We start from the raw sequence: 24,457 nt of genomic DNA, 5'->3' as shown, positions 1-24,457 counted from the left end.
ATATACAACAGCTATTCAAATGTTGGCACTGTTGCTACCCATAGCCTTGTCACTCTACATGGCACAGCAGGAAGAGGAGATGTAGTATAAACTCTCTTGTGTGAAACCAGACCTCGACTCTGTCCCTGCTGGACAAGACCTTCCGTTTTAGAGACAAAATAAGGACAAACACATAAATTACTGCCATAAAATAGTACACAGCAATGCTCTGCAAGTTATTCATACACGACTTGCATGCTGTGAACCAGAACGTTGCCCTGTGCGCTAGAAAGGTGGACTGCATCATCGGGGAACTTGTATACATGTAGGTGTGGATTACCAACACGCCAGCAAAAGAATAAACCCACTACCAGTAAGGACAAGTGCAGAACCCAAGATGAACCAGGACCTCCGATGCAGTATCTGGGAATTCTTTGATAAAATGGTATTTACACAGTGACCCTGTGCCGAAAGGGGGCCGGCTTTGCCAAAGGGCCCAATCAGCAGCCAAAGTAGATGTTGGAGGGAAACTCTGAGACAGAATGCCAGGAGCGAGGGCAAAGCGTGAAAGGAATATTTTTAGGAGGATGGGATAAGCTATGAGTGGGTCCCTGTAGGAAGGGGCAAGACACACGTGCATCCCTTGGGCCACTGGAAGGTGCTAGAACTGTATTATTTTGACTGCAATGGGAAGCTGCTGTGTGGTAGTAAGCAGAAGAGTCTAATAGTGATTAATATATACTGCTGACAAATTATGTCAACTGCCATGCGGTGGCTGGGCCAGAATAGAAACAGGGAGACCAGTTAGGGGGCAGAAGCCCCTCCTCATTATTCATGGACTCTATATTTGCAAATTCATCCACTTGCTGCAGTCTCTAAAATCCATACTGTCAGCACTTTGGGGACCAATCATGGACATAGATAGCGTAGAAAAATTCAAGCACATGTCCAGTTGGGGTTGACCAAGCGGACACTCTGTTCTTGTTTCAGATCTCAGGCAATAAACAAGTGTCCTCTTTGGGGGGGGAAAACTGAGAAAACTCAGTGCCAAGTTTTCTATATTTCTCTGCCCTTTGTTTATGATGTCACTGCTGAAAACAACCCAGAGCATAGTGTTAAATTGCTGTTCAGTGTTTGGAAGTGCAAGAAGTCCGTGATGTATCTTATGGAGGATATCATGAGGTAGATACACTTCTTGCAGGCATGAATTGTTGGCCTTGGCCCCATGCGAATGACCAAAATAATCTGTTAAATATGGTGTCTTTGAACAGAAACACACTTACAACAAGGTTACCTATTGATTGGTTGATAAAAATGTGGTGACCAACGGCTCCCAGAAATCTAACTTGATATTCCCACCTCCAGGCATGGTTCCGTATTCGCTAATTTAGTGTTGACAGCTCTGTACACACCATAACGACTGCATAATGAGAATTGACATTGTTTCACTAGGTCCATAGGGTAGGCAGAGGCTGTGGGGGTGAGAAGCGGCTGAGCTTGGTCAAGTGATGAGAATTGAGAGTGTCCTGGACGTCAGGCATGAGGAACCCAGCACTAGTCCCAAGCGTTGATATTGAGTATAAGTTAGGAAAAGATCCTTCCAACCGAGAAGACGAGAGTCACAGGTGGGCTTATGTAGAAGGAAGCATTTGAACTTTCAAAGGATAAGCCAATGGGCAAGAAATTTATTTCTTGATCACATGTACATATGCGTTTATCTGGGACCCATGTACAGTTCAGAAAATTTATGAGAAATTAGAGTCATTGCTTACAATATTTTTAAGGACTATATTTTGTTTGTACGTATCAAGAACCTCAACCCTTATCCGCAGCCAACAAGTATTTTAACTCAAAGATGTCATGGTACATGTAATAAAAACTGCCCTCGGAGTTAAGAAAAAAACTGTTAGCAAAGGTAATAAATGTTTTTCTCTTCGTAAAACTAAAACGCTGGGTGCTCAGCGGTTGAGCACCTACCCCTGGCCCAGGGCGTGATCCGCAGTCTTAGGATCGAGTCCCACATCAGGCTCCCTGCCTGGAGCCTGCTTCAGCCTCTGCCTATATCTCTGCCTTTTTCTCTCTGTGTCTTTCATGAATAAATAAATAAAATCTTAAAAAAAAAAAAACTAAAAGGCAGAAATGAAGGTTCTTACATAGCAGCAGAGCCCAACTTTGCAGAAGTTATGGTGCTTTATGCTATCAGCCACTAGAGAAAATCTAGATTAGAGAAACCAGTTTCTTTACAAATAATACTCTCCTTGGCACCACCACCCCATCCTTCCTTCTCGCCTTCCCTCCACAATTTTATTTTTCAGTATTCACTGAGCAGTTCTGCTGTTTAATGGGCTGCTCTAGAATCTAGGAATACTGGAGGACTTTCATTGTGTTGGAGTGAGAGGCAGAGAAGGATCAAGCAAAAATATATTTCACTAGGTTATTGCTTTAAATGGGATAAAATGCCATGAAGAAAATAGAGTTACTTGGTACAGGGTAAGAGTGAGTGTGGGCCAATTCATAGGAGATGGTTAGGGAAGCAAACACAGAATAACGCTATTTATGGCCAGAGAAATAAAAAAGGAAATAACATTCTTTACTAGATGGTGCTTTTCTGTACAATTTCTCTCAATACACAGGCATCAGGGGCGCCTGGGTGGCTCAGTGGACTAAGCGTCTGCCTTTGGCTCAGGTCATGATCTCAGGGTTCTGGGGTCAAGCCCCATGTCAGGCTCTCGGCTCAGCTGGAAGCCTGCTTCTCCCTCTCCCTCTGCCCCTCCCTGGTGCTCATGTTCTATTTCACACTGTCTCTCTCAAATAAATAAATTTTCAAAAAAAAATACGCAGGCATCAATAATTTGTCTTTAACCAATATTTAGGTGTGGTTGTAACAATGAATTAGTTGACTACAGAAGAGAAAGTTGGGAATCATGTGGTGGGAAACATTAGCTATGAACCGCTGGCACCTCTGGTAGGAGATACTGTGCATCACCCATACCAGACGTGGTGGTTTTCAATATGGGGTCCTCAGTCCAAATGCATCAGAACCACCAGGGAACCTTATATAAGAGGCAGGTTCCACAGACCCAGTTCCAGTGTTACTATCAACAATCACATGGCGTGATGATCTGGCCCCCTTAAAGTTTGAGCATCACTGACTGTCTGGTTGCAGATTCCAAGTTTCTGGCCAAAAGTTGTTTGTTTATAGGCACAGCAGACGTAGCCTTGTGATCGTGAGTCACATTGGACCTTGTCACTTTATTTGAGAACTTCTGAGGCTTCCCACATTCTCAGGTGGTCTTCCTGGGAGAAGTCTGACTTGTGAATGGCAGCCTCTGCAGCCAGAACTTCCAGCCAAGTTTAAGTTCTGCTGGTGAAGTTAAAGCCTCTGAACTTCCCAGAGTCACACTGGAGCAGAGTATCAAAGGGGCAGCAAGTGCAAAACCATATAGCTGCCCACCTCCACTGATGTCCTAACCTGAGAATTTGGGGGTCAGACACACATATGTTGATAAGTCATTCCCATGAAGGAACGGGACCAGAGGTGATGGAGATCCTACTATGTGCCAAGACTTTTCAAAATACCTGTTAAAATATATTGATGAAATCCTCGCCAGCACAGTTTAGGGCCAGCTTTATTTTCTACATCCTCTAGGGAGACATCAGTTACCCAGTGGAAGAACAGATCCAGGTGACCCCTAAAAGTATTATTTCATTATTTTATTCTAATGCCAAATTAAGAGTATTTTATGTACTCCTCATTGGCATCAACCATGAAAGATTTTAATCTGGCTTTCCTTAAATAATCCACCATCCTCTCTCCTACTATTCAGTAACGTGTTCAAATACAAAACCACTGCCGAGATCTGAAAATGCACTTCATAACGTATATGGTGGATTGTCAGTGGCAGCAGGCTAATAATGAACAGGAGGTACAGAGACTTGCCTCAAGAGTTATATACCTCATTTTTGCCTCATCATATTTCGAGCAAAGTGTTCAGTTATAACAAGTAGATGTTAAATATTTAATGTATTTGTTGCTTTGGATAAAGTTGAAATTCTTGATATATACAAACTTTTTCCATCCATCCATCAATCCATCTTCCTTCCTTCCTTCCTTCCTTCCTTCCTTCCTTCCTTCCTTCCTTCCTTCCTATCGAAACATCATGGACACAGAAAAGTACCTGTGAATCAAGCTGTCCGCTTTGGCAGTCTAGGGAATACATTATAGCCTGCTCTGTCCTACTTTGTTTCTCTGCTCAAGACTCAGGTTACAAATCCCCAGCCAAAGATAATTCATGGTGCTTCATCATACACTGTCCAATAGACATGTCAAAGCATTGCTATAATTTTATACATTTATAAAATATAAAAAATACATATATATTATAATCTCTCCATTGACTTATATTCTGGTTGCTTATTAGTAAAACATTTGTCCAATGCCCTGAAACAACATTTCTGGCCAATTTTTATTAATTCTTTTTAATACATATTATGAGAATCACTGTATTTAATATCCCTATATTGAATATTTACCAATTTGTAATAAAACCATCTTTAACTGTATGTAACAGCATTCTGTATATAGTACATTAATGATTCAAATGCCTCCACATGTTGGTGTGTATGTGTACATACATATAAACATGTGGATACACACATAGATAAATGTATATGTATGTATACATACATATGTGTACATATAGAATTTTAAAAATTATCTATGATTTTGTAAACTCCATGCTCTAGCAGCAAACTATGACCACTAGTTGTATAGACTCTAAAGGATTTAATTCATTTATAGTCTATACGTAATTAACAATACTCAGCATGTTTTAATCACAGAATTTAGTTCTCCATTATTTTATACATTAATTCCCTTTCTATTCAGCAGGCATCCACTAGGGCCTGTCTTATACTCCTCTAGTTTACTGTAGAGTTTTTAAAACCCAAAAAGATTTAATAAAATACTATTTTACAAACAAGAGAATTAATTTCTATTAACTATCTGTTTGTCTAGTCTGTGGCTCATCATAAATCAAATAAAAGCATGATACCCTGGAGCAGAGAAGGACACATAATATACCCATCGTAACATGATTTTTATTACCTGCCTTTCCCTCCAGAGGAATACAGTGAGCGAATTAATGAAATCTGCTTTTATTACTGATTCATTGCATTTGAAATGAAGAAGCAACTCTGGATGTTCGAGAATTTAAATTGGAAATAGACTAGGAATTCTGAAGTTGGTTGTAGGGAAGGAACAGGGGAAGACAAAGAGGATGGTTTCTGACGAGGTAGATTTTGAAAGTGGTAGGTAGGTGGGTTAGGGGGTGGTTTGTAACCAAAGCATAAAAACCCTCAGCCTGATACTTTTAGCATGAAGTCAAGGATGGCTGTAGGAAAAGCAAATCAACTGCTAAATGCAGGCCTGTAGATTGAAGGACCCCATGGAGCCTTTAGCCCTACGTGTACCCACCAAACTGGGACAGTAGTCTAGACCCTTCTAGAAGTGGGGCACACAACATGCAGGTTATTTCCATTTCTTCCCTGCCCTCAGGATTTAGCTTTCCCTAGGATATTCCTCAGCTAGGGCAAGCAACCTTGGACAAAGCACCATAGGTTCATATTGAAAACTCCATTGTGTGTGTGGAGGGGAGGTAGACAGGGGGATAGAGGCTGTAATTCAGGTTGTCTGTGTGTCCTCCGGGTTTGCTGGTACTTCTGAATGTAATGTCATTCTCTCCTGCTGGGAAGGCAAGGATGGGTATGTTTCTGCAACACAGTGTAGGACGGGCATAAGGAGGTACCTCATTAATACTTGTTGGATATATGGAAGCTGGTAAATGAATGTGTTGAATGGGATGCATGGATGGTTCATGGAATGCAGTTGGAGAAAAATGAGAAACAGTTGATCACACTGTTCTGAGGTTTTTTTAAGAGTACATATCAAACAAGGTGGTCCCTTCTGAGAAATACTGGATTGCACAAAGCCTCTGGGATCAGGTCTTAAGCTCTGTGATTCCTTGAACATTCTGCTAGACCAGAATCTTCTACCTTTGTCTACAGAACAAGACAAGCTCTAGATGATTTAGTATCTATCACCTGGTGAGTGGAGGCCCAATGAAACCCTCCCCGCTTCCCTGCTGAGCAGCCTCCCTTGTGTCAAATGTACCCACTTTCTCGCTTTCCCTTCTTGTTTGAAAGTTATGCACTTCCAGGGACGCCTGGGCGGCTCAGTCGGTTAAGCATCCAACTCTGGTTTCACCTCAGGTCATGATTTCTGGGTCATGAGACAGAGCCCTGCATTGGGCTCTGTGCTCAGCATGGAGTCTGCTTGAGATTCTTCCCCTCTCTGTTCCCCTCTGCCTCTCCCCCCTCCCAGTGCATGCTCTCTCATTCTAAAATAAATAAATAAAATCTTAAAAATAATTTTAAAAGGGCAGCCCGGGTGACTCAGCAGTTTAGCTTCACCTTCAGCCCAGGGCGTGATCCTGGTGTCCCGGGATCAAGTCCCACATCGGGCTCCCTGCATAGAGCCTGCTTCTCCCTCGGCCTGGGTCTCTGCCTCTGTGTGTGTGTGTGTGTGTGTGTGTGTGTGTGTGTGTCTCTCATGAATAAATAAATAAAATCTTTAAAAAAATAATTAAAAAAAAGAAGTTAGGCACTTCTTTAAATTTAGGCAAGAGTGTATTTGGTTAAATTGCGAATGTTATAAAACCTTGCTTTATCTTGTTTCATTTTGCTCTTGGTACCTGATGTTGCATCTAGATAAACACTCAATTTGACCACGTAATAAGAAATAATCATCAATGTGGCACAGGAGGGGAGTCCCAAGGCACTGGAAGTTTATGAAAGCATCAAGGAAGCAGATGTTTGGGCAGCTCTAAGAAGGGAGGTCAGAAAAGCTGATGGAGATGCTGTAAAATTTGACCCTGTCATTCTGCTAAGACCATCCCTGGTGATGGTAAAACTCATAAAGATTAATTATACTTTAAAAGCAGGTAGTCGTACAGATGGGAAAGTGAGCTTCCCAGGCTGGCATGTACAAAGAGGGTCCCAGTTACAGAGGTGAGGCCACGAAGAACTGTCAAGTGAAGCCAAATGAGTAGTTAGAGGGATCAGAGAGGATGTGTCAAGATGTGTTTCAGCATGGAAAATTTAAAACGCTGAACAAAGGTGCAGTGATCCATCACAGGGGCTGAAAAGCAGCCAGGAAGTCGAGGAGGCGACGGACGGAGTAGAGGTGCTGGAAATGATTCTAAGAGTTTTCCTCAGGGGCCACCAAGGATGTTTTGTTAAGTGTTGGGTAACCTCTGCAGGGGGAGGCCAGAGAGCATGTTAGCCTAACCTGGCGGGACTGCAGTGCATGTACGGTGCCGTTCACGTGCACCTGGAGATGACCGTCAGACAATCCAGGAACAGCCAGCTAGGAAATATAATGTAATTTTTATCATCGCCAAATAGCACATTGGGTGTGTGCTTCTCGGCAGCCGTCACAGTGACCTGCAGTTGAGATGCTGCTCAGGGATCTTTATCCACAAACTCCTACCAGTGGAAATGCTCCCACAGCCACGTGCTGACTGCGCGTCTTCACCATCTCGTGTTAACACGGTGCTTACAGCTTCACAGGTCTTCACATACATCTACTCACTTACATACGGATCCTCCACTATTCTCTGGGGCCGGTGCCAGTCTCGTTTCCCAACAAGCACACTGAAGCTCAGGGACATGTCCCAGTAAAGGTGAACAATTCCAAGGGGAGTCACGACCGCCCCACGGAAGGTCAGGCTTGGAAGGCCGTGAGCCTCACACATCACTATTGCAGAGGAGAACACAGCAGGTGCGTAAAGGGGAAACGTACCTTGGGGATGTCTCATAGCACACCTGGCTAAAATTGCTTCATTGTTTAAATATTTTAAAAGCACATGATTTGGGGGGGGGGTGGTTCCCTGGGTGGCTCAGTGGTTCAGTGCTTGCCTTCGGCCCAGGGCGTGATACTGGAGACCCGGGATCGAGTCCCACGTCGGGCTCCCTGCATGGAGCCTGCTTCTCCCTCTGCCTGTGTCTCTGCCTCTCTCTCTCTCTCTCTCTGTGTGTGTCTCCCATGAATAAAATCTTTAAAAATAAATAAATAAATAAAATAAAACCACATGATTTAAAGGATGACTACAACTGAAAGTTCATACCCAATAATTTTATTGACAGGGCAAAATAGGGTGGTTTTTCTCTTCTTTTGATTCTTTGTCAGAGCACAGTCTGTTTACTCTGACCTGTCAAATGCAGACGGCCTACTCTCTAGCCCGACCCGGCCCCGCTCTTTCTCTCCCTACTGCAAAGATGACCTTTTCTATCCACTTCCAAACAGTGCTTGTAAAGTGTACATTGCACCCCCCTCCCCTTTTTCCTCAGCGTCATTCCATAGCACTTTCTCATCTCGCTTCCTGAAGGGGCTCACGTCCCCGGTTTTATTTCCAACTTGTGATTCCCAGCTCCACATTTTATAGTATTTTACTTTGTGCATTCAACTACTGTAAAATGATTTCCTATTGCCTAGTTTGGGGGCATAGATTTGTAGCAATTTGCCTTGTTCTCTTTTTTGTTTTTTATAGGTTCTTCCCAGAAGGCAGTTTGCTGACGTTTATAGAGTTTGGTGTATTATGGGCGAGTAAGATGTGCTTTGCATAAGGACATTCCTATCATTGTTCTCCAAGGTAATGCTGCGTAGGCTCCAGGGGCCACACCAAAATGGAGTGGGAGGTATGAATCATTTCTACTTTGATTTTTTTCAATGTATCAAAAAGGGACAAGGACATATTGTTGTGCAGCTGATAAATCCAGAAACTTTTTTTTTTTTTTCAAATGATGAGGAAGAGAATGCCCTGATTGTGTGCTGCATTCAGAGAAGGGAAGTTTTTGGGCAAACATCATGAATCCTCTGGCACTGTCAGAGAATATCAGATTGACTAAGGGCAGCCTCGGAGGAAGGAGAGAAAGGTGTCCTACAATCGTATGCAGTTGTCAAGAATGAATCATCCAGTAACTCTTCATATGGAGCCTCTCAGTAGGGGATATAAAAATAGAAGGAGACACTAAAAATCCACTCTGTCATTCTTTCTCCCTGCCAAACTGTTTCACCAAATACCAGATAGAAGAAACTCTGAAAATAGTGGCAAGATCAAGGTCTAGTGTTGGAAAGGAAATATTCCTGTGTAGAAATGTCTGGAAACTGGAAAAAAAAGAAAAAAGGCAAAATGCTTCCCTTGAGTTTGTTGATGCTTGACATAAACCTGTGAGAAGGCTTTCTGAGTCAACAAAGTTTATTGGGGTTTTACAGATACACACTTCCTGGACCTTCAAGAATACGTTAATTGAGAGACCATAGGATGCTATATGCCTGCCTTCTCTAGAGAATATATTACAGAGATTCCCATTTGAGTAGAGTTTCTGCAATTTTGCAAGTGAATTATTGTTCATATCCTCTACTGTCAGTCATAAAAGCCCACACAATAAGACATTCCTTGAATTTTAGTTAGGTGGACGTGACAGCGAGTGCAAGGGAAGGGAGAGACCGGTTTCTACACATAAATGTGTGTTTTCTCTTAGGAGCAAAGGATAATATACCAATGAATCTCTCTTCGGCTTATCTCTCAACAAATGTTGACCTACATTCTCCACCCAAGTTTCTCAAGCTCCTGAATATGGCTACATAGAAGCACCAAATTTTTCAGAGTTTTCTGATAGATTACATCCTAATTTATCTTTATCTTTTTGTCTTGTGGTTTACTTCATCCAAGAGTTGACTCCTAACTGTATGGTTGTCAGCAGATACGACATCAGATGAATGAACAGGCTTGTCTTTCATTGAGGTTATGCATGCCTCATTTTCCCGAGAGTCTCCAATTTCTTGAGGTGTGTAGAAATCCTTTTCTCAGTTATGTTGAGGACAATTCTAAGATGAGGCAGGCTAACTGCTCAACCCATCTTTGGGCATCCTGCAGTGGTCCATATTTTCTAGGTGGTTCAGCAAAGGGGAGACATCCACATAATATACTATAGGTTAACAACACATTATATTTATGAAGAAAAACGAAACAAAAGTAAAAACAAAAGTGCAAGTGCTATCGACTGAACCATTTGGGATGGTGAAAGTTGATCGTTAAAGGATTACATCGCTTAATGATTTGGAAGGGACAGATGTTCCTCTAGTATTCGTAGATGACTCAGAAATAGCTGGCAGCCAGCAGAACTGCCAGGTCACTAAATTTGAATATCTCATGTTCCCAACTTCTTTTTTTTCTTCCCAACTTCTAAATGAACCCTGACACTCTCTCATGCACTAAGTCTTTCTCCTCATCATAGACAATTGTCATCCTGATTGCTGCCATCTATATTGGGTTGAGATCAGAATTCTTCGAGGGTTTTTTTGTTTATTTGTTTTTTAGAGTAGCTGTTACCGTGAAATGATCCTGCATACCTGTTGAAAATACATATTTGGACCTAAGCCACATACTATATCTAATTCAGATATTCAGTCTTATTCCTTATTCAACTTTGGTCATGATGACAATGAGAGTGTTAATATCTGATAGTTTTCTGGGTATCTTCTTCCATGCAGACATGAAGCTGAGAACATCTCATCCACAAGTACACATCGGGGGCTCTGGGTAACCAGCACATAGGATCACAGTCACACCACAGAAGGATCTTCAGCACAATGTTGGAATATGAAAGGGATATGACTACTCAGTGTAAAAGAGGTAAGTAAATCATGGTGCCTGTGTAAACTTAAATTATTATGCAGCTGTTAAGAATTATGTTTCCAGGGACTCCTGGGTGGCCCAGTGGTTGAGCATCTGCCTTCAGCTCAGGGTGAGGTCCTGGAGTCCCAGGATTGAGTCCTGCATGAGACTCCTACAGGAAGCCTGCTTCTCCCTCTCCCTGTGTCTCTGCCTCTCTGTGTTTTTCATGAATAAATAAATACAATCTTAAAAAAGAAAAAGAATTATGTTTCCAATTCATGGGGTCATGGGTAAAGTTCAAAAACAGAATATTAATTTGGAAATACAGGCTATAGCAGTATATAGAATTAAATTTAGAAAGATATATACCTGTATATCTACATGACCTATGGACACCTCTATTTACCCACATTTACACACTTCCCCCATCACACTTAGAAAAAGAAAAGGAGGGGATGGTGGCAAAAGAGTATGAAAGGAAAAATATTCAGAATCTCAAGAGATAAGAACAAATCACTATCTCAGGTAAAGACATTACCCATTACTTTTATTTTCTTCTTTGCTTTTCAGATTTCTTTTTTTTTTAATATTTTATTTATTTATTCATGAGAGACACAGAGAGAGGGGCAGAGACATAGGCAGAGGGAGAGGTAGGTTCCCTGCTACTCCCTGCAGGGACCCGAATGCGTCTTGATCCCAGGACCCCAGGATGACAGCCTGAGCCAAAGGCAGAGGCTCAGTCACTGAATCACCCAGGCGCCTGCCTTTAAGGTTTCTAAAATAAAATTAAATATTATCTCAACTTGTAATTTTGTAAAAATCAAAAATATAGGACCGTGGTGAAACTGCAGATTTTCTGAGAAGCATGGGATAGGAGTCCAAACCTGCCTAGGATAAAGGAGCACTGCCCCAAGTAAGACACCCATAGTGTGCGGGTTTTCTGACTGATGTAACACTGGAGGCTTCAGGCGACGGGATGTGAGATTCAGCGCCTGCTTTGGCTAACGGAAAGCAGGGAAATGCAAGCCTCTAAGAATCGAGATCAGGGATAAGAGGCTTCCTCTGAAGCAAGCCCAGCGTGACCGCTGCCTCCCCAGCAAGTCCCTGTTACTTAGCGTGGAGACATGGAAGTGTCACCACGTAACTCACCCGTGGAACAATACCAGCCTGCCTCAACTGAGCCCAGGAAGTCTGGTGTATCAGAAGCAAGTGAGTCTCCTCTCCAGTGGTGATTATTCCGCAGACACATGCCACGGTGTTTTGCTACCACGGTCTTCTCTGGAAGCTACTCTTGCCATGTTGGTGAGGGAACAAAGCAGCGTTCCCTTTGGATGTGTACAAAGAAAAAATAAACTGTTAAATCCATAGCTTAAATGCACACCCAAAGAGCTCTGCTTTTACGTCATTAGTGCTATTGTGTACAGCATTCTGATTCCAAGGTGGCAGTCTAGTACGAAACTTCGATGATCTCGATTATACTTCAGCAAATGCTGCCCTCTCCGTGATGTCTGACAAATGGCCCAGTTGCCACATGGCATCCGTTTGACATGGTCACCTGGGAGACCGAAGTTAAGAAAACATCGGTGTGCCTCGTAATCAGGCACCATCATTTATCAGGAACTGATCTCCAAAGATACAGAGATGGTGGTAGTGACATTTGAGGAAAGACACTGCCCCGGATCGATTTCTGTCAGCTAAAGAAAGCAAAGATATTCATTTCTTAACTTAGATGTCTCTTTGGACCAACTGTCAGGAAAATTAGACTTCTCACGCTACCTGATAAAGATGTTTGCTCCATTTTTGGAAGTTTTAAAAATTGTGTTTAAAAATTTATTTTATTTATCTGAGAGCGAGAGCAAGAGAGCGAATGAGAGAGAAGGAGCACCAGCAGGGATGAGGGGCAGAGGGAGAGGGAGAAGCAGACTCCCCGCTGAGCAGAGAGCCTGACGTCGGTCTTGATCCCAGGACCCTGAGATCATGACCTGAGCTGAAGGCAGATGCTTAACCCACTGAGCCGCCCAAGTCCTCCCCCAATTTTTTTAAATAGCTGAGATCCTTTTCTTTCACACACACAAAAGTATATAATCTTAGAAACTTGCATATATTTTAATGCTACCATTTTGACTGCTATTAAGTTAAATCTTGGAAACTGTAAAAAGCATTTAAAATTATTTAGCTGTTGTCCTTAGGTTTTAATCCCTTTCCCCGTTAATTTCTTTCTTTCTTTCTTTCTTTCTTTCTTTCTTTCTTTCTTTCTTTCTTTCTTTCTTTCTTTCTTTCTTTCTCTCTCTCTCTCTCTCTCTTTCTTTCTTTCTTTCTTTCTTTCTTTCTTTCTTTCTTTCTTTCTTTTTAAAGATTTTATTTATTTATTCATGAGAACACACACAGAAAGAGAGAGAGAGAGAGAGGCAGAGCCGCAGGCAGAGGGAGAAGCAGGCTCCATGCAGGGAGCCCTGGGTCTCCAGGATCAAGTCCCAGGCTGAAGGCGGCACCAAACTGCTAAGCCACCCGGGCTGCCCTTTCTGTTAATTTCTGTTGTAAATATATTTTCTTATGTCTGATGATAGCACACACCTGGACAGTTTTTCTCATTGTGCTATCTCTTCTGTCCTACTTGTAAATGGTGGGCTCTCCTAACACCCCATGCACGGCCTCCATTACTCCACCAGCTGCTCTGTCTCCACATCAGTGTTATCTATCCCCATGGTCATACGTCGCCTTTGTATCGAGATGAACCCCCGTTCTTGTCAGCAGCCCTGAACTCATCTCTAAAATCCTAAGTCCAACTACCTAATTGATATCTACCCTTGGATGCCTATGAGGCAACTCAAAACTAACACGTCCAACATAAAGCTGTTGATTCTGTACTGCACACAAACATACACTCTCTCTTCCCAGCTTCTCCATCTCAGTAAACAGCAGGTGAACTCACACTTACACATTTGGTTCCTGTCTTGCTGTCCCATCACACCCATTAATACACCATATCAATAAGACTGTCCACTCCATTTTTAAATTATAGTCCAAGGGCACGTAACTGGCTCAGTCACTAAAGCGTGAGACTCTTGATCTCAGGGTTGTAAGTTTGAGCCCTATATTGGGTGTGGAGATCATTTAATAATAAAATAAAATATTTTAAAATTTAATTAATTACTAAACCTGTCCAATTTCCTTCATGCCCACCACCAACACCTTACCCCTAGCTGCCACCATCTTTCATCTTTGCAGTTATAAGACCTTCCAAGGGCTCTTCCAAGACCCACTTATCCTCCTCTACAATCCAGTAATTATTAACCAAACATTATAAATTTTGTTATAAATTATTATTCCATCTCAAGCCCCCCCACCCCTGTGCTTCCAACCACAATTAAAACAGAAGTGAAACTCATGCCTCACATGACTTGCCTTTACCTACCTGTCCAGGCTCATTCCCCACTTATTGTCTCTCAACCATGGTGTGTTGCACCACTGGCTGATTGTTTTCAGCTTCTCAAACATAAGGCACAAAAAAATTTCATAAAGTTGTTTTCAGGAGTAAAGACGGTGGTATACATTGAGTACTAACAGCAATAGTCACATGGCCACTCAATACATTTATTTTTTCACACAGCATTCAATAAATATTAGCCAGGTAATATTAAGTATCCCATTATCTGGGATATGAACTAGCTTGTTTTAAATCATGTCATAATTAGGCAGTATTTCTGCCATGTGGGGACTGTATCCAATTTCTAAATCATCATTGCTGCCTCCAAACTGAAGCACGTCAGATAGCCAGCCCCTTCCCTTTATTCTCAAAAGTCTATAGTTTAGGGGCACCTGTTTAGCATCAGCCTTCAGCTCAGGCCGTGACCTGGGTCCTGGGATCGAGTCTCATATTCCTCCACAGGGACTCTGCTTCTCCCTCTGCCTGTGTCTCTGCCTCTCTCTTGGTGCCTCTCATGAATAAGTAAGTAAAATCTTTATTTAAAAAAAAGTGTATAGCTGAAAATTACCGCTCTTGCTCATGTCTTTCGGTGAACACATATACATACACATTTATGTTGGGTATTTATCCAGGAGCGGCAATGTGGGGACACAGAGTAAACATGTGTTCAACTTTGTAGATGATGGCTTCTCAAAGTTCCTTTTTCCAAATGACATGCATACACTATTTTTTAGGTCTAGTCAAATGGTTTTCAAATTAGCTATGTTGAAAAGTAATTCTTCCAGAATATAATCCATATGACAAAATGTATTTGTATTAGCTCAAAAGATTACTATAATTATGAAGAAATGTATCAGCATAAAAATTATTATGAAGAAATGCATCAGCATAAAAATTATCTAGGAATTACAAATTACATATCACTCAGCATTTGTATTATATGTATCATTATTGGGAATATCTCATTATTTTAATTGCAACCAATTACTCCGGTTGGCATAGTCACAGCAAGCAGTATTATATATTTTAGGAATAAATTAAATATATCATCTAAGCGTTCATCGTAACACTCTGCCTTCGCATTCATTAAAGGATCAAAGTTTCCATTAATGCTCACAGGAATTTTGAATCCACATAAATATATCATTAGGCTGAAGGTGAACATCTTTAAGGTAGATTTACCAGCAGTCTGGAATGTTCAACTGATGGCTAATGTGCATTTCTACTGTTAATTTATCATGTGCAGTTATGACAGGCTGCAATATCCATGTCGACTGGACCAACTGTAAGGTTTCAGGATAACTACCCTCAGATGATATTTTGTAATGGTTTTATTGGGTTTTTATTGTTGTGAATCCAGTACTTTACTATTGATTCCCTAGGTCAATAAATTATTTTCCAGTTTCTCAAAGTAGACAAATCTATTTATTCAGCGAGAGAAGTGACCATTTTGAAAACAATTTTCAATAATAATATCCTGAGTTTTAAGACAGAGTTTCAAAGATTATAGTATAAAAGTTGAATTTAGGGGCACCTGGGTGGCTCGGTTGGTTAAGCGTCTGCCTTTGGCTCAGGTCATGATCTCGAGGTCCTGGGATTGAGTCACCCCTCATTCATGCTTTCCCTCTCACTCTGTCTCAAATAAGTAAAATCTTAAAAAAAAAAAAAAAAAAAGTAAAAAAGTGAAAGTTGACCTTAATAATGCCATTCTGCTGGACTTTACCTACTGAAAGGAAAATCCTTAGAGTTCTCCCTCTATGGTTTGGTGCCCATAATTTACATAAATTTTGTTACTTTGTTTCATTAGTGATGTTTGTTCCTACTCTTTAAGCTGTATGCAGTACACTGCGCAGTTACTGCGTGCTTGATTCCTTGCTGCGGTTAACGTGCAGATCTGATCACTAGTTTTCACTTGGCACTTCTCCTTCATTGTTCAAGCAGACTCTAATTGCTCAAACCGCCAACGTTTAGCGAAATTCGTTGTCCTCCTGTCTTTTCCAACGGCTTTTGACTGGTTTTCTCTTGTTTGTGTCATTTCTTGTCTGGTGTTCAGTTGGGGCTCACTAATTTATACAGATTAAGAAGTAAATCCTACAGGAGCCTCTGGGTGGCTCAGCGGTTGAGCGGCCGCCTTTGGTTCAGGTTGTGATCCCGGGTCTAGGGATCAAGTCCCACATGGGCTCCCTGTGAGGAGCCTGCTTCTCCCTCTGCCTGTGTCTCTGCCTCTCTCTCTGTGTCCCTCATGAATTAATAAATAAAATATTTAAACACAAAAAGAAAGAAAGAAATCCTACAAAAATAAGAATACATTTAGTACAGGCTTAATATTGGGGGAAATGACTAATTTAGCATCATTTCCTAGAATCTGTGCTTTTCTTTCCCAGTATTGATTTAGAAGTAGGTAGAAAATAAAATCCATTTGGAACATGCACTAACCCTAACGTTAATATAACCTTCTTCTTGATACTATCCTAATCAACTGCCAACCCAAACCCAGTGTCTTCATCCAAAATATTACAGTCTGGATGGCTTATAAATAAGACATTTATTTCTCACGGTTCTAAGGCTGGAAGTCCAAGATCAAGGTATGAGCAGGTGTCTGGTGAGACCTGACTTCCTGGCTTGTAGTCTTCAGGCTGTGTCCTCTCTCTGGAGACTCTTTGTAAGGTCACTAATCCCATTCATGAAGTCTGCACCTCCTCCCTCACCTAATCACCTCCCAAAGGCTCCTACTTGCAAATACCATCCCACTGGGTTCTAATTTGCATTTTGGACACAAAATATTCAGTCTATAGCATCAAATTTTAAGCCATAAAACATGACCATGAAGGAATCAGAACACCATGGCTATATTTCTCTATGTTATTTCTTAGATGGATACAAACAATGGTATTTTATAAAAATTTGACATAAAATAGCTATTTCTAAAAGAGCTGTGAGTTCCAATACCTTGTCTTTGCATTATAAAAAGGTCCCATTTTTAAACACAAGAACCCTAGCAGTGTATAATTTGTCTTTATATCTTGGCTTTATATCTGGGGCAGGAGGTACAAGGGCTTTGAAGTCTGGCAAATATGAGCTTAAAACCAAGCTCTGATAAGAGACTTGAAGTCAATCACTTTACCTCTCTAATAGAATGGCTGCCATTCCATCCTCTGTAGGACATAGATAATACCATCAACAAAATTTGTAAAGTGCTTAAAGAGTGTGAGACAAACTGCCCTTATAAATGGTTGTACCAGTTTACCACCATCCAGTGCCATATGGGAATTCCACTGACTTCTCTCCTTCAGGCCCCATATCCAATCAGCTGGTAGGTCTTAGCGTCTGATCTGGAACGGAGGCAAGAATGGCTATGCAGTGGAAGCTCCAGGTGCCCAAGTGGGAAGTTTTGTGGCTGATGAGATGCTGCCGAGAATCTGGGAGCCTCTAGTCCACAGAGAACCCAAGGGTTGTATTTGGTTAAAGTTGGTCTTTACTCTAAGGGGGGAGGATCTTTGAATGTGTTCTTCCCTTTGGTTATCTGTTCTATCTTCACCCTTGCCTCCCTTTCTTCCTGTCTGGATTGGCACATGTCTACTGTTTCAAATCCCAGTATGGAACTTCTTTTTTCTCTATCACACTTCAGTTCTTTGTAAATTGCTGGTTCATCACAGACATAAATTTCTCCAGGAAGCTCGACTTCAACCTATCATTGACTAATGGTGTTCTGAGTGAAATCACATGTACTTAAATGAGAGACATCCATCCCTCCAATAGCTTTCAGAAATGTCTCTGTGTCTCCCATATACCTGGCATCTCAAACACAGAAGTGGCCTCCTCTTTCTTTCTCTCTCTCCCTTCCTTCCTTCCTTCCTTCCTTCCTTCCTTCCTTCCTTCCTTCCTTCCTTCCTTCCTTCCTTCTTTCTTTTTTCTTTTCTTTTCTTTCTTTCTTTCTTTCTTTCTTTCTTTCTTTCTTTCTTTCTTTCTTTCTTCTTTTTTCTTTCTTTCTTTCTTTCTTTCTTTCTTTCTTTCTTTCTTTCTTTCTTTCTTCTTCTTTTTTCTTTCTTCTTTCTTTCTTTTAGGAATGGCCTCCACTTAACAAAAATTCTGTCATTCTCTTTGCGATGTTCCCACCCTTCACCATCTTCCCCCTTCTAAGACCCCTCTCCCACCAGCCTTGGATGTTCCCCTGAATAACCCACTCTATTTGAGGACTCATGGATCATGTTTTACAGAAACAAGGCCCAACAAGACTCACTGAATGACATAAGAATGTGAGAAATAGAAAGTATACGCAGGGCTGTTTTTGCCATGACTTGAATGAACAGTGTTTACAGCTTAGTCTGTGTAGCTTCTTCCACTCCCGCCTAGAATTGGCTTCCTTTTTCTTCTTTCCTTTTTTTTAGTGAGTTTCCTCATTTCCCCAAAGACTTATTTAATCATAGATATTGTAGCACTTAATTAATTTCTATTGAGTATGGTCTCAAAATATCTCAGACTTAAATGCAGGGTCTACTGTTTTCCATCAATGACTTCCTGGCAAATATTGAGTTATTTACCCGCAGAGCAGGAAACATACACAGCCTCATTAATCTCTTCTCTGCTATCCCAAAGTCCCCCTCCTCCCAGAACTCAGTGTGAAACATATTGAGTATCCAGTCTCATATATTATTTAGAGAGTACCATTGATTTATGCAACTTTTCCTGGGTCAGAAGTCTGGTGATTCATTGGCCCCATATTCAGTTTGACTGCGGGAAGAGTAACCGTTTGTGAGAATACTATTTCTCAATGCATGAGACTGTTGTAGTGGGTTCATCTGCTTTTGGCAAAGAAGAGCTCTCTGTAGGGATAACAACCTGAAACACATGGACTACTTGGGGAATAAACTTTCCACGGGTAGGGTAATAGCTAAAAGAATTGCAGAAGCTATTAAAGCAAAAAAGCTTTCCCAAAATGAGAGATAATCCCATCACCGATGAAGAGATTTGAAAGCAATATGGATCACATCTCTGGACCTTTCAACAACAGTGATAAACAAAGGGATAAGATATAATCACAAAGAGCTCCCATTTTTAAAACCATTTTTGTATCAGACAAGTGCCTATTCCTTACTAAGAACTCCACAATGAGCTTGTATTATGATTCTCTTGCTCATGTCCTAAAATACTGACATTAGCTCATCATTAACTGAACAATCAAATCTTGACTTACTCTCTGTATTTTCTGATGTTTAAAAATTTTAAAATAATGCTAAAATTAAGAGTTTAGAAAGAAATTTAATGCCTTTGGAACAGATAGGGTTCACAGCAGTCCAGGAATCCATTTGAGTCTTCTGCTGGGACACTGAGGAAAAAAGAAAAGTGACCAGGGCAGTCGCCCTATGAGCTTGTCGGTGTCAGCTCTTGGCAATCACTGCAATGCTATTTCCTAGAGGAGAGTCCATATCTATGATCCACTTCAGCAGAATGTAACTGGCATGACTAATATTCTTTATGGATTTAGGGATACAGCTTCCCAGAAAATGTTACATAAGCTATGTAACTACTGAGTACCAAAGGAGAAATTTTAGGAGAGACTATTCTTTATAGAGAATGTTCCCACAAGCGTTGCTCAGAGATTTCAAAAGTAAAATGAGGGCCGGGGAGTGTCCTAATGAAACAGGAAAGAATTTGAATAGTGTTGATGATCCCAGATCTTGTTTTTCTGTGTTGAATTATTAGTAACGTTTGATAATGGGTAAGATTTCAGAATCTCATTTGATAACCCAATGCGACTGATCTCTATGCTGATTTTATATTAGTAGATCTGCTTTGCCTTTGTCTATAAACATAAATATGTCACATTGTGATATTTTATACATAATGATCACTTAGTTCTGTTATGTTTGTAAAGAAGAAAGGCTCAAAGTTAATGCACAAAGCACCCAACTTTAGAAACAAAAGAAAGAAATAGTGCAGATATATTTTTTTAAGGATAATTTTACCTGTCCTCTTCTGTTTTCTATTGGCGGACTTTACAACAGAATGACTCAGTAGAGACTGTGATCTCCCACTGGGGGACCACCACTCAAGCAGCATCTGAAGTTCCTTTCTCCAGGGTTGGTCAGTTTCTTGAGAAAGGACCTCTGGCTGTTCGGCACTTAGTGGGCAAGTGTGGAAAGGACTGAATATTTCATAATTTTGAATGTTAAATTTAACCTAATTCAGTCTTCTAGGTAGTGGAACTCTACCGTGACATAAAAACAATCAATAATCACACTGATGTACAACTTTGCAATGCCTTGGAAAACCGATGGGAAAATTATTCCCCATATAAAATCTCATGCCAAGCTGAATTATCAACCAACTGTGAATGTAAAATACAAGTATTTGCGGATTTTCAAAATCTCAATAATTTACCTTCTTTTCTGAGGGAAGTACTGAAGTGTGTGCTTTACCAAAAGAGAAAATACTGAGGGTAAAGACACAGAAATGGCAAAGACAAGAGATAAAACAAAGAAATCCAAAAAAAAAAAAAAAACAAAGAAATCCCAAGAGTGATGGTGAGGAGAATAAAGTATGGAAGCTACATAGCATGTCTGGAGACCAATCCAAAGTCATACAGATTTGTTTGACTATTTTTGAGAACAACAGATGTATGCTTTTGTCAGAGAGGTTGGTGATAACTCAGTAATAGATAAATAAAATAAGCAAGCAAATAACAGGCAATTACTTCTCCAGGGAAAACCAAAGAGTTGTACAAAAGGAAACTGTTTCATTGTGTGTTATATGTTTTGGCACTGAATAATAGGTATATAGCCTTAATAATATCAACAATGTCTTTTGACTTAGCCAAAAATTGTTATATGGGGTTGGGTAGTAGGGGAAGTCTTAGAATGGAAATGATGAGAGACACAAATAAGTAACAGGTGGATAATCTCTAAAAACAAAACAAAACAAAACAAAAAAACAAAAAAAGCCCCCAGCACATCCTTGTTAAAAAAAAAAGAAAAAGAAAAAGAAATACCTGAAGAAACAGCTCCAGTAATTAAAAATGCATGCCTCTGGAGTTCTAGAGATAAGAGATAAGGCTCCTGGTTTTAATTACAGTATAAGCAAGGTCGTTTTGTGTATATATATATATGTATATACACACATACATACCTTTAATACACCTTTAAACACTTTTACAAGATAAAAAGGTTGACACTTCCTTGCTTTCCACAAACTCCTTCAATTTCCAACTCCTGGCTTTTCTGCCACAAGCACCCAAACTATACCTTTTATGAAATGGCCCACTGATCAGTGTAATCACTTTTGGGACCATCTGATGGTGTTTTTCTCTGACTTTGTGAAGCAGACTCCAAACTCACATTTTTTTTTTTCTATTACTGCCAAAGAAATGCATACATTGTCCTATGTAAATGTAAGAGTTCGATTTCTGTAATCTTTAAAAATTTTGTACCTTCTAAATTTTGGTGCCATTGGACAAAGCTGTGTCACTTCCTTCTGGCTAAAAATCTCCCTTGAGGAACAAAATCTGTCCAAATCTGGCCAGACTGTTTCTCACCTTTCGTCTACTCCATCCCATTCTACTGTCTCCGCCTTGTCCATGTGAAGCTGTCCCCAAGCTTTTCCATATTCTGTGCCAATATTAATTTCCTTTACTCACTCTAAGAGAATGAAAAACATGGAATACACTTTTTTAAGGTTTTAATTCTTCAAGACATATTAAAAGCAACACTCCATTCACACAAGGCTGGTCAGTCCATTCTTGCTCCTCTGCCCACAATACTAGATTTCCATTCTCTCTCCCTTGCCCTCATGAATGAATCCTTAATCATATACATGTCTTCCTTTCTGAACTGAGATCCTCAAAGGTAGGAAATTTATCTTAATCACTTGATTATGTAGTGAATAAGTTAATGGACAAATGACTAGTCTACCCAATAATGTAAGGAGAGAAGAATAGATCATCCTTTCTCTCCTGCGTGCAAACTCTGCCCGGATTACTGTCTGCACAAAATATAAAAAACCAAACCGATAATGGCACAAACCAGTGTTCACAGACTGTTTTTATGAACACAGAAACAAATTAGTTCCATTTTCAATTCTCAAAACATCCAATTTTATGGGAAAATATAATGCCATTTTAATAAGATGGTTGTCAGAGTTGAAGTAATTGTGTGTCTCAGCAGAATAAAATTGTTTCCATAATGGAAATTAAACCAAATACCACACGATGTGCATGTGTTCACTTAGACTGAACTTCCCAAAACACTTTTCTTGAGATACCATTGATGTTTTACTATTTATCTGTCTTTGCTGTATAATTACACATTATGCAGATGAAATATCAGTGATAGAAATTGTTTCTGAATGTTACAGAGAAATCGTGTAAGTTCTTCAAGTTGATCATGAACTGTTGTTCATCTTCTGGATTTGAATGTGCAGAAGGGAATGCTGAGCATTTAGTATTTGCTGTACAAAGTCTGCATGGTTACGTGGAGTTTTGTGTGTGTCCCAGTTTAGTGATTAAAACTGAATTGTTACCTTCTGTGTGTCCTTTGTTCCTTCACATTCGTGTCAATGGATGCCTCACTGACCAGAGGTGCTAGATTTCCACTTATTTTTATGTACTCAGTATCCCATACACTGCTTGTATATGCATGATCATTTTTTTAAAGATTATTTATTTATTCATGAGAGACATACAGAGAGAGAGAGAGAGAGAGAGAGAGAGAGAGACATGCAGAGACACAGGCAGAGGGAGAAGCAGGCTCCACACAGGAAGCCCGATGTGGGACTTGATCCCCGGACTCCAGGATCGCACCCTGGGCCAAAGGCAGGCGCTAAACCACTGAGCCACCCGGGCTGCCCTGCATGATCATTTTTATTTATTTATTTTACTGGGTCAATGTAGGGAAGAGAAATGCAGCCTACATGTGAACAGAACACAAATATGCCACATTACCAGTGATAAATCAGAAGTAGGAAGAACACACAATGATTTCCTTTTTTCCCTTCTTTCTATATTTTTATATGTTTCAAGATTTCTAAAGGCCAAAAACAAATCTTCTAAGGACTATCTATTCACATTGTGGCCCACAGACCTGCATCACCTGGGAGTCTGTTAGAAATGCATATATCCTTCTGTCCTGTCTCCAGAGCTACTGAATCTGGATTTGCATTTTAACAGGATCCCCAGGTATTCCACATGCACATTAAAATTTGGGAGGCACTATTCTAAAAGATTTTTTCTCACTATCTGGCAAAATGTTTGTCTCCTCCCCTCTTTAAGTAGTCTCCATGTCCAGCTTGGAGCCCAACATGGGTCTTGAACTCATGACCCTAAGATCAGGACCTGAACCGAGATCAAGAGTAGGACACTTAACTGACTGAGCCTCCCAGGCACCCTTCTCCCCATTTTTAAAATGTACTCCATAGTGCCGTTAATTTTTTTTCTTAATATAAATTTACAGTATTAAGAAATTAATATTGTACCCAGGGGCAATATGCACCCAGGTGGGCACCCAGGTGGCATAGTCAGTTGAGCAGCCCACTCTTGATTTCAGCTCAGGTCCTGATCTCAAGTGTTCTGAGATCACATTAGGCTATGTGCTCAGGGCAGAGTCTGCTTAAGACTCTTTCTCGCCCTCCCTCTGCTCCTCCCCCACTCTCAAATAAATAAATACATACATCTTTTTTAAAATATTGAGAAATACTTGGTGAAAAATATGACTACCTTCTTTATAAGGTGCTGGAAAATGTCCTCTTGTAGACAACATGGGAGGTAATGAGGAAGGGAACCATGTGGCTATCTAAGGAAGAGCCTGTGAGGAAGAGTGGACATTGCCCATGCTTTAGAAGGATATTTAAGTGTTCAGGGATCAGAACGGGCCTTCTGTGGCTCCTGGGAATGAGTAGAATGATCAAGAAGAAAAGAGTAGTAAGTCACAGAGAGACCTTTCAGAACTTTGTAAGGACACTGATGTCTACTGGTACGGAAGTGGTGAGCTATGGAAAGGTTGGCACATAGGCTGGCGGTATCTAGCTTACATGTCTGCTTTCTGCCTTTCCATCTGCAGGAGGGAAAGTCGAATCAGGAATCCACTCAAAATGTGACTGCTACACCCCAAGAGAGCAAGGATGGTGGCTTCGAGGGGGTAGTAGAGGATTGGGAGAAAAGTGATCAGACGCTGCTCATACTTGGAAGATGGATGCTGTTAAGTCTTCATGAAACACTGGAGCTGTGAAGGGTGGACAGAGCTCAAAGATGACTGCTGAGGCTTCATCTGAAGAGTTGACATAAGCTAAGGTGAAGAAGACTGCAAGGGAAGTAGTGATTTTT

At 40.7% G+C, this 24,457-nt stretch overlaps 1 protein-coding gene across 5 annotated transcripts in view; it reads right to left on the bottom strand.

Moving 5' to 3' along the window:
- Positions 1-24,457, bottom strand: part of PNPLA4 (patatin like domain 4, phospholipase and triacylglycerol lipase) — a 181,827-nt gene that overhangs the window by 93,048 nt on the left and 64,322 nt on the right. Inside the window, exons 7-8 of one of the 5 annotated variants that reach the window (XR_012026299.1) lie at positions 24,166-24,434; positions 19,385-19,471 (exon numbers count right to left, since the gene is read on the bottom strand). The exons of 3 other annotated variants lie outside the window; for them this stretch is intronic. Coding sequence is in view for 1 of the 2 variants with exons in the window: in XM_072816099.1 (XP_072672200.1) it covers positions 24,420-24,434 (15 nt within the window). In the remaining variant the exon portion in view is untranslated. Of the gene's footprint in view, positions 1-19,384; positions 19,472-23,641; positions 24,435-24,457 lie in introns of those variants that run through there. One more of the 5 variants, XM_072816099.1, reaches the window with a different exon arrangement.

The sequence above is a fragment of the Canis lupus genome, chromosome X (assembly GCF_048164855.1).
Source record: "Canis lupus baileyi chromosome X, mCanLup2.hap1, whole genome shotgun sequence".
Classification (NCBI taxonomy): Eukaryota; Metazoa; Chordata; class Mammalia; order Carnivora; family Canidae; genus Canis; species Canis lupus.
This window is presented reverse-complemented; position numbering and strand designations above follow the sequence as displayed.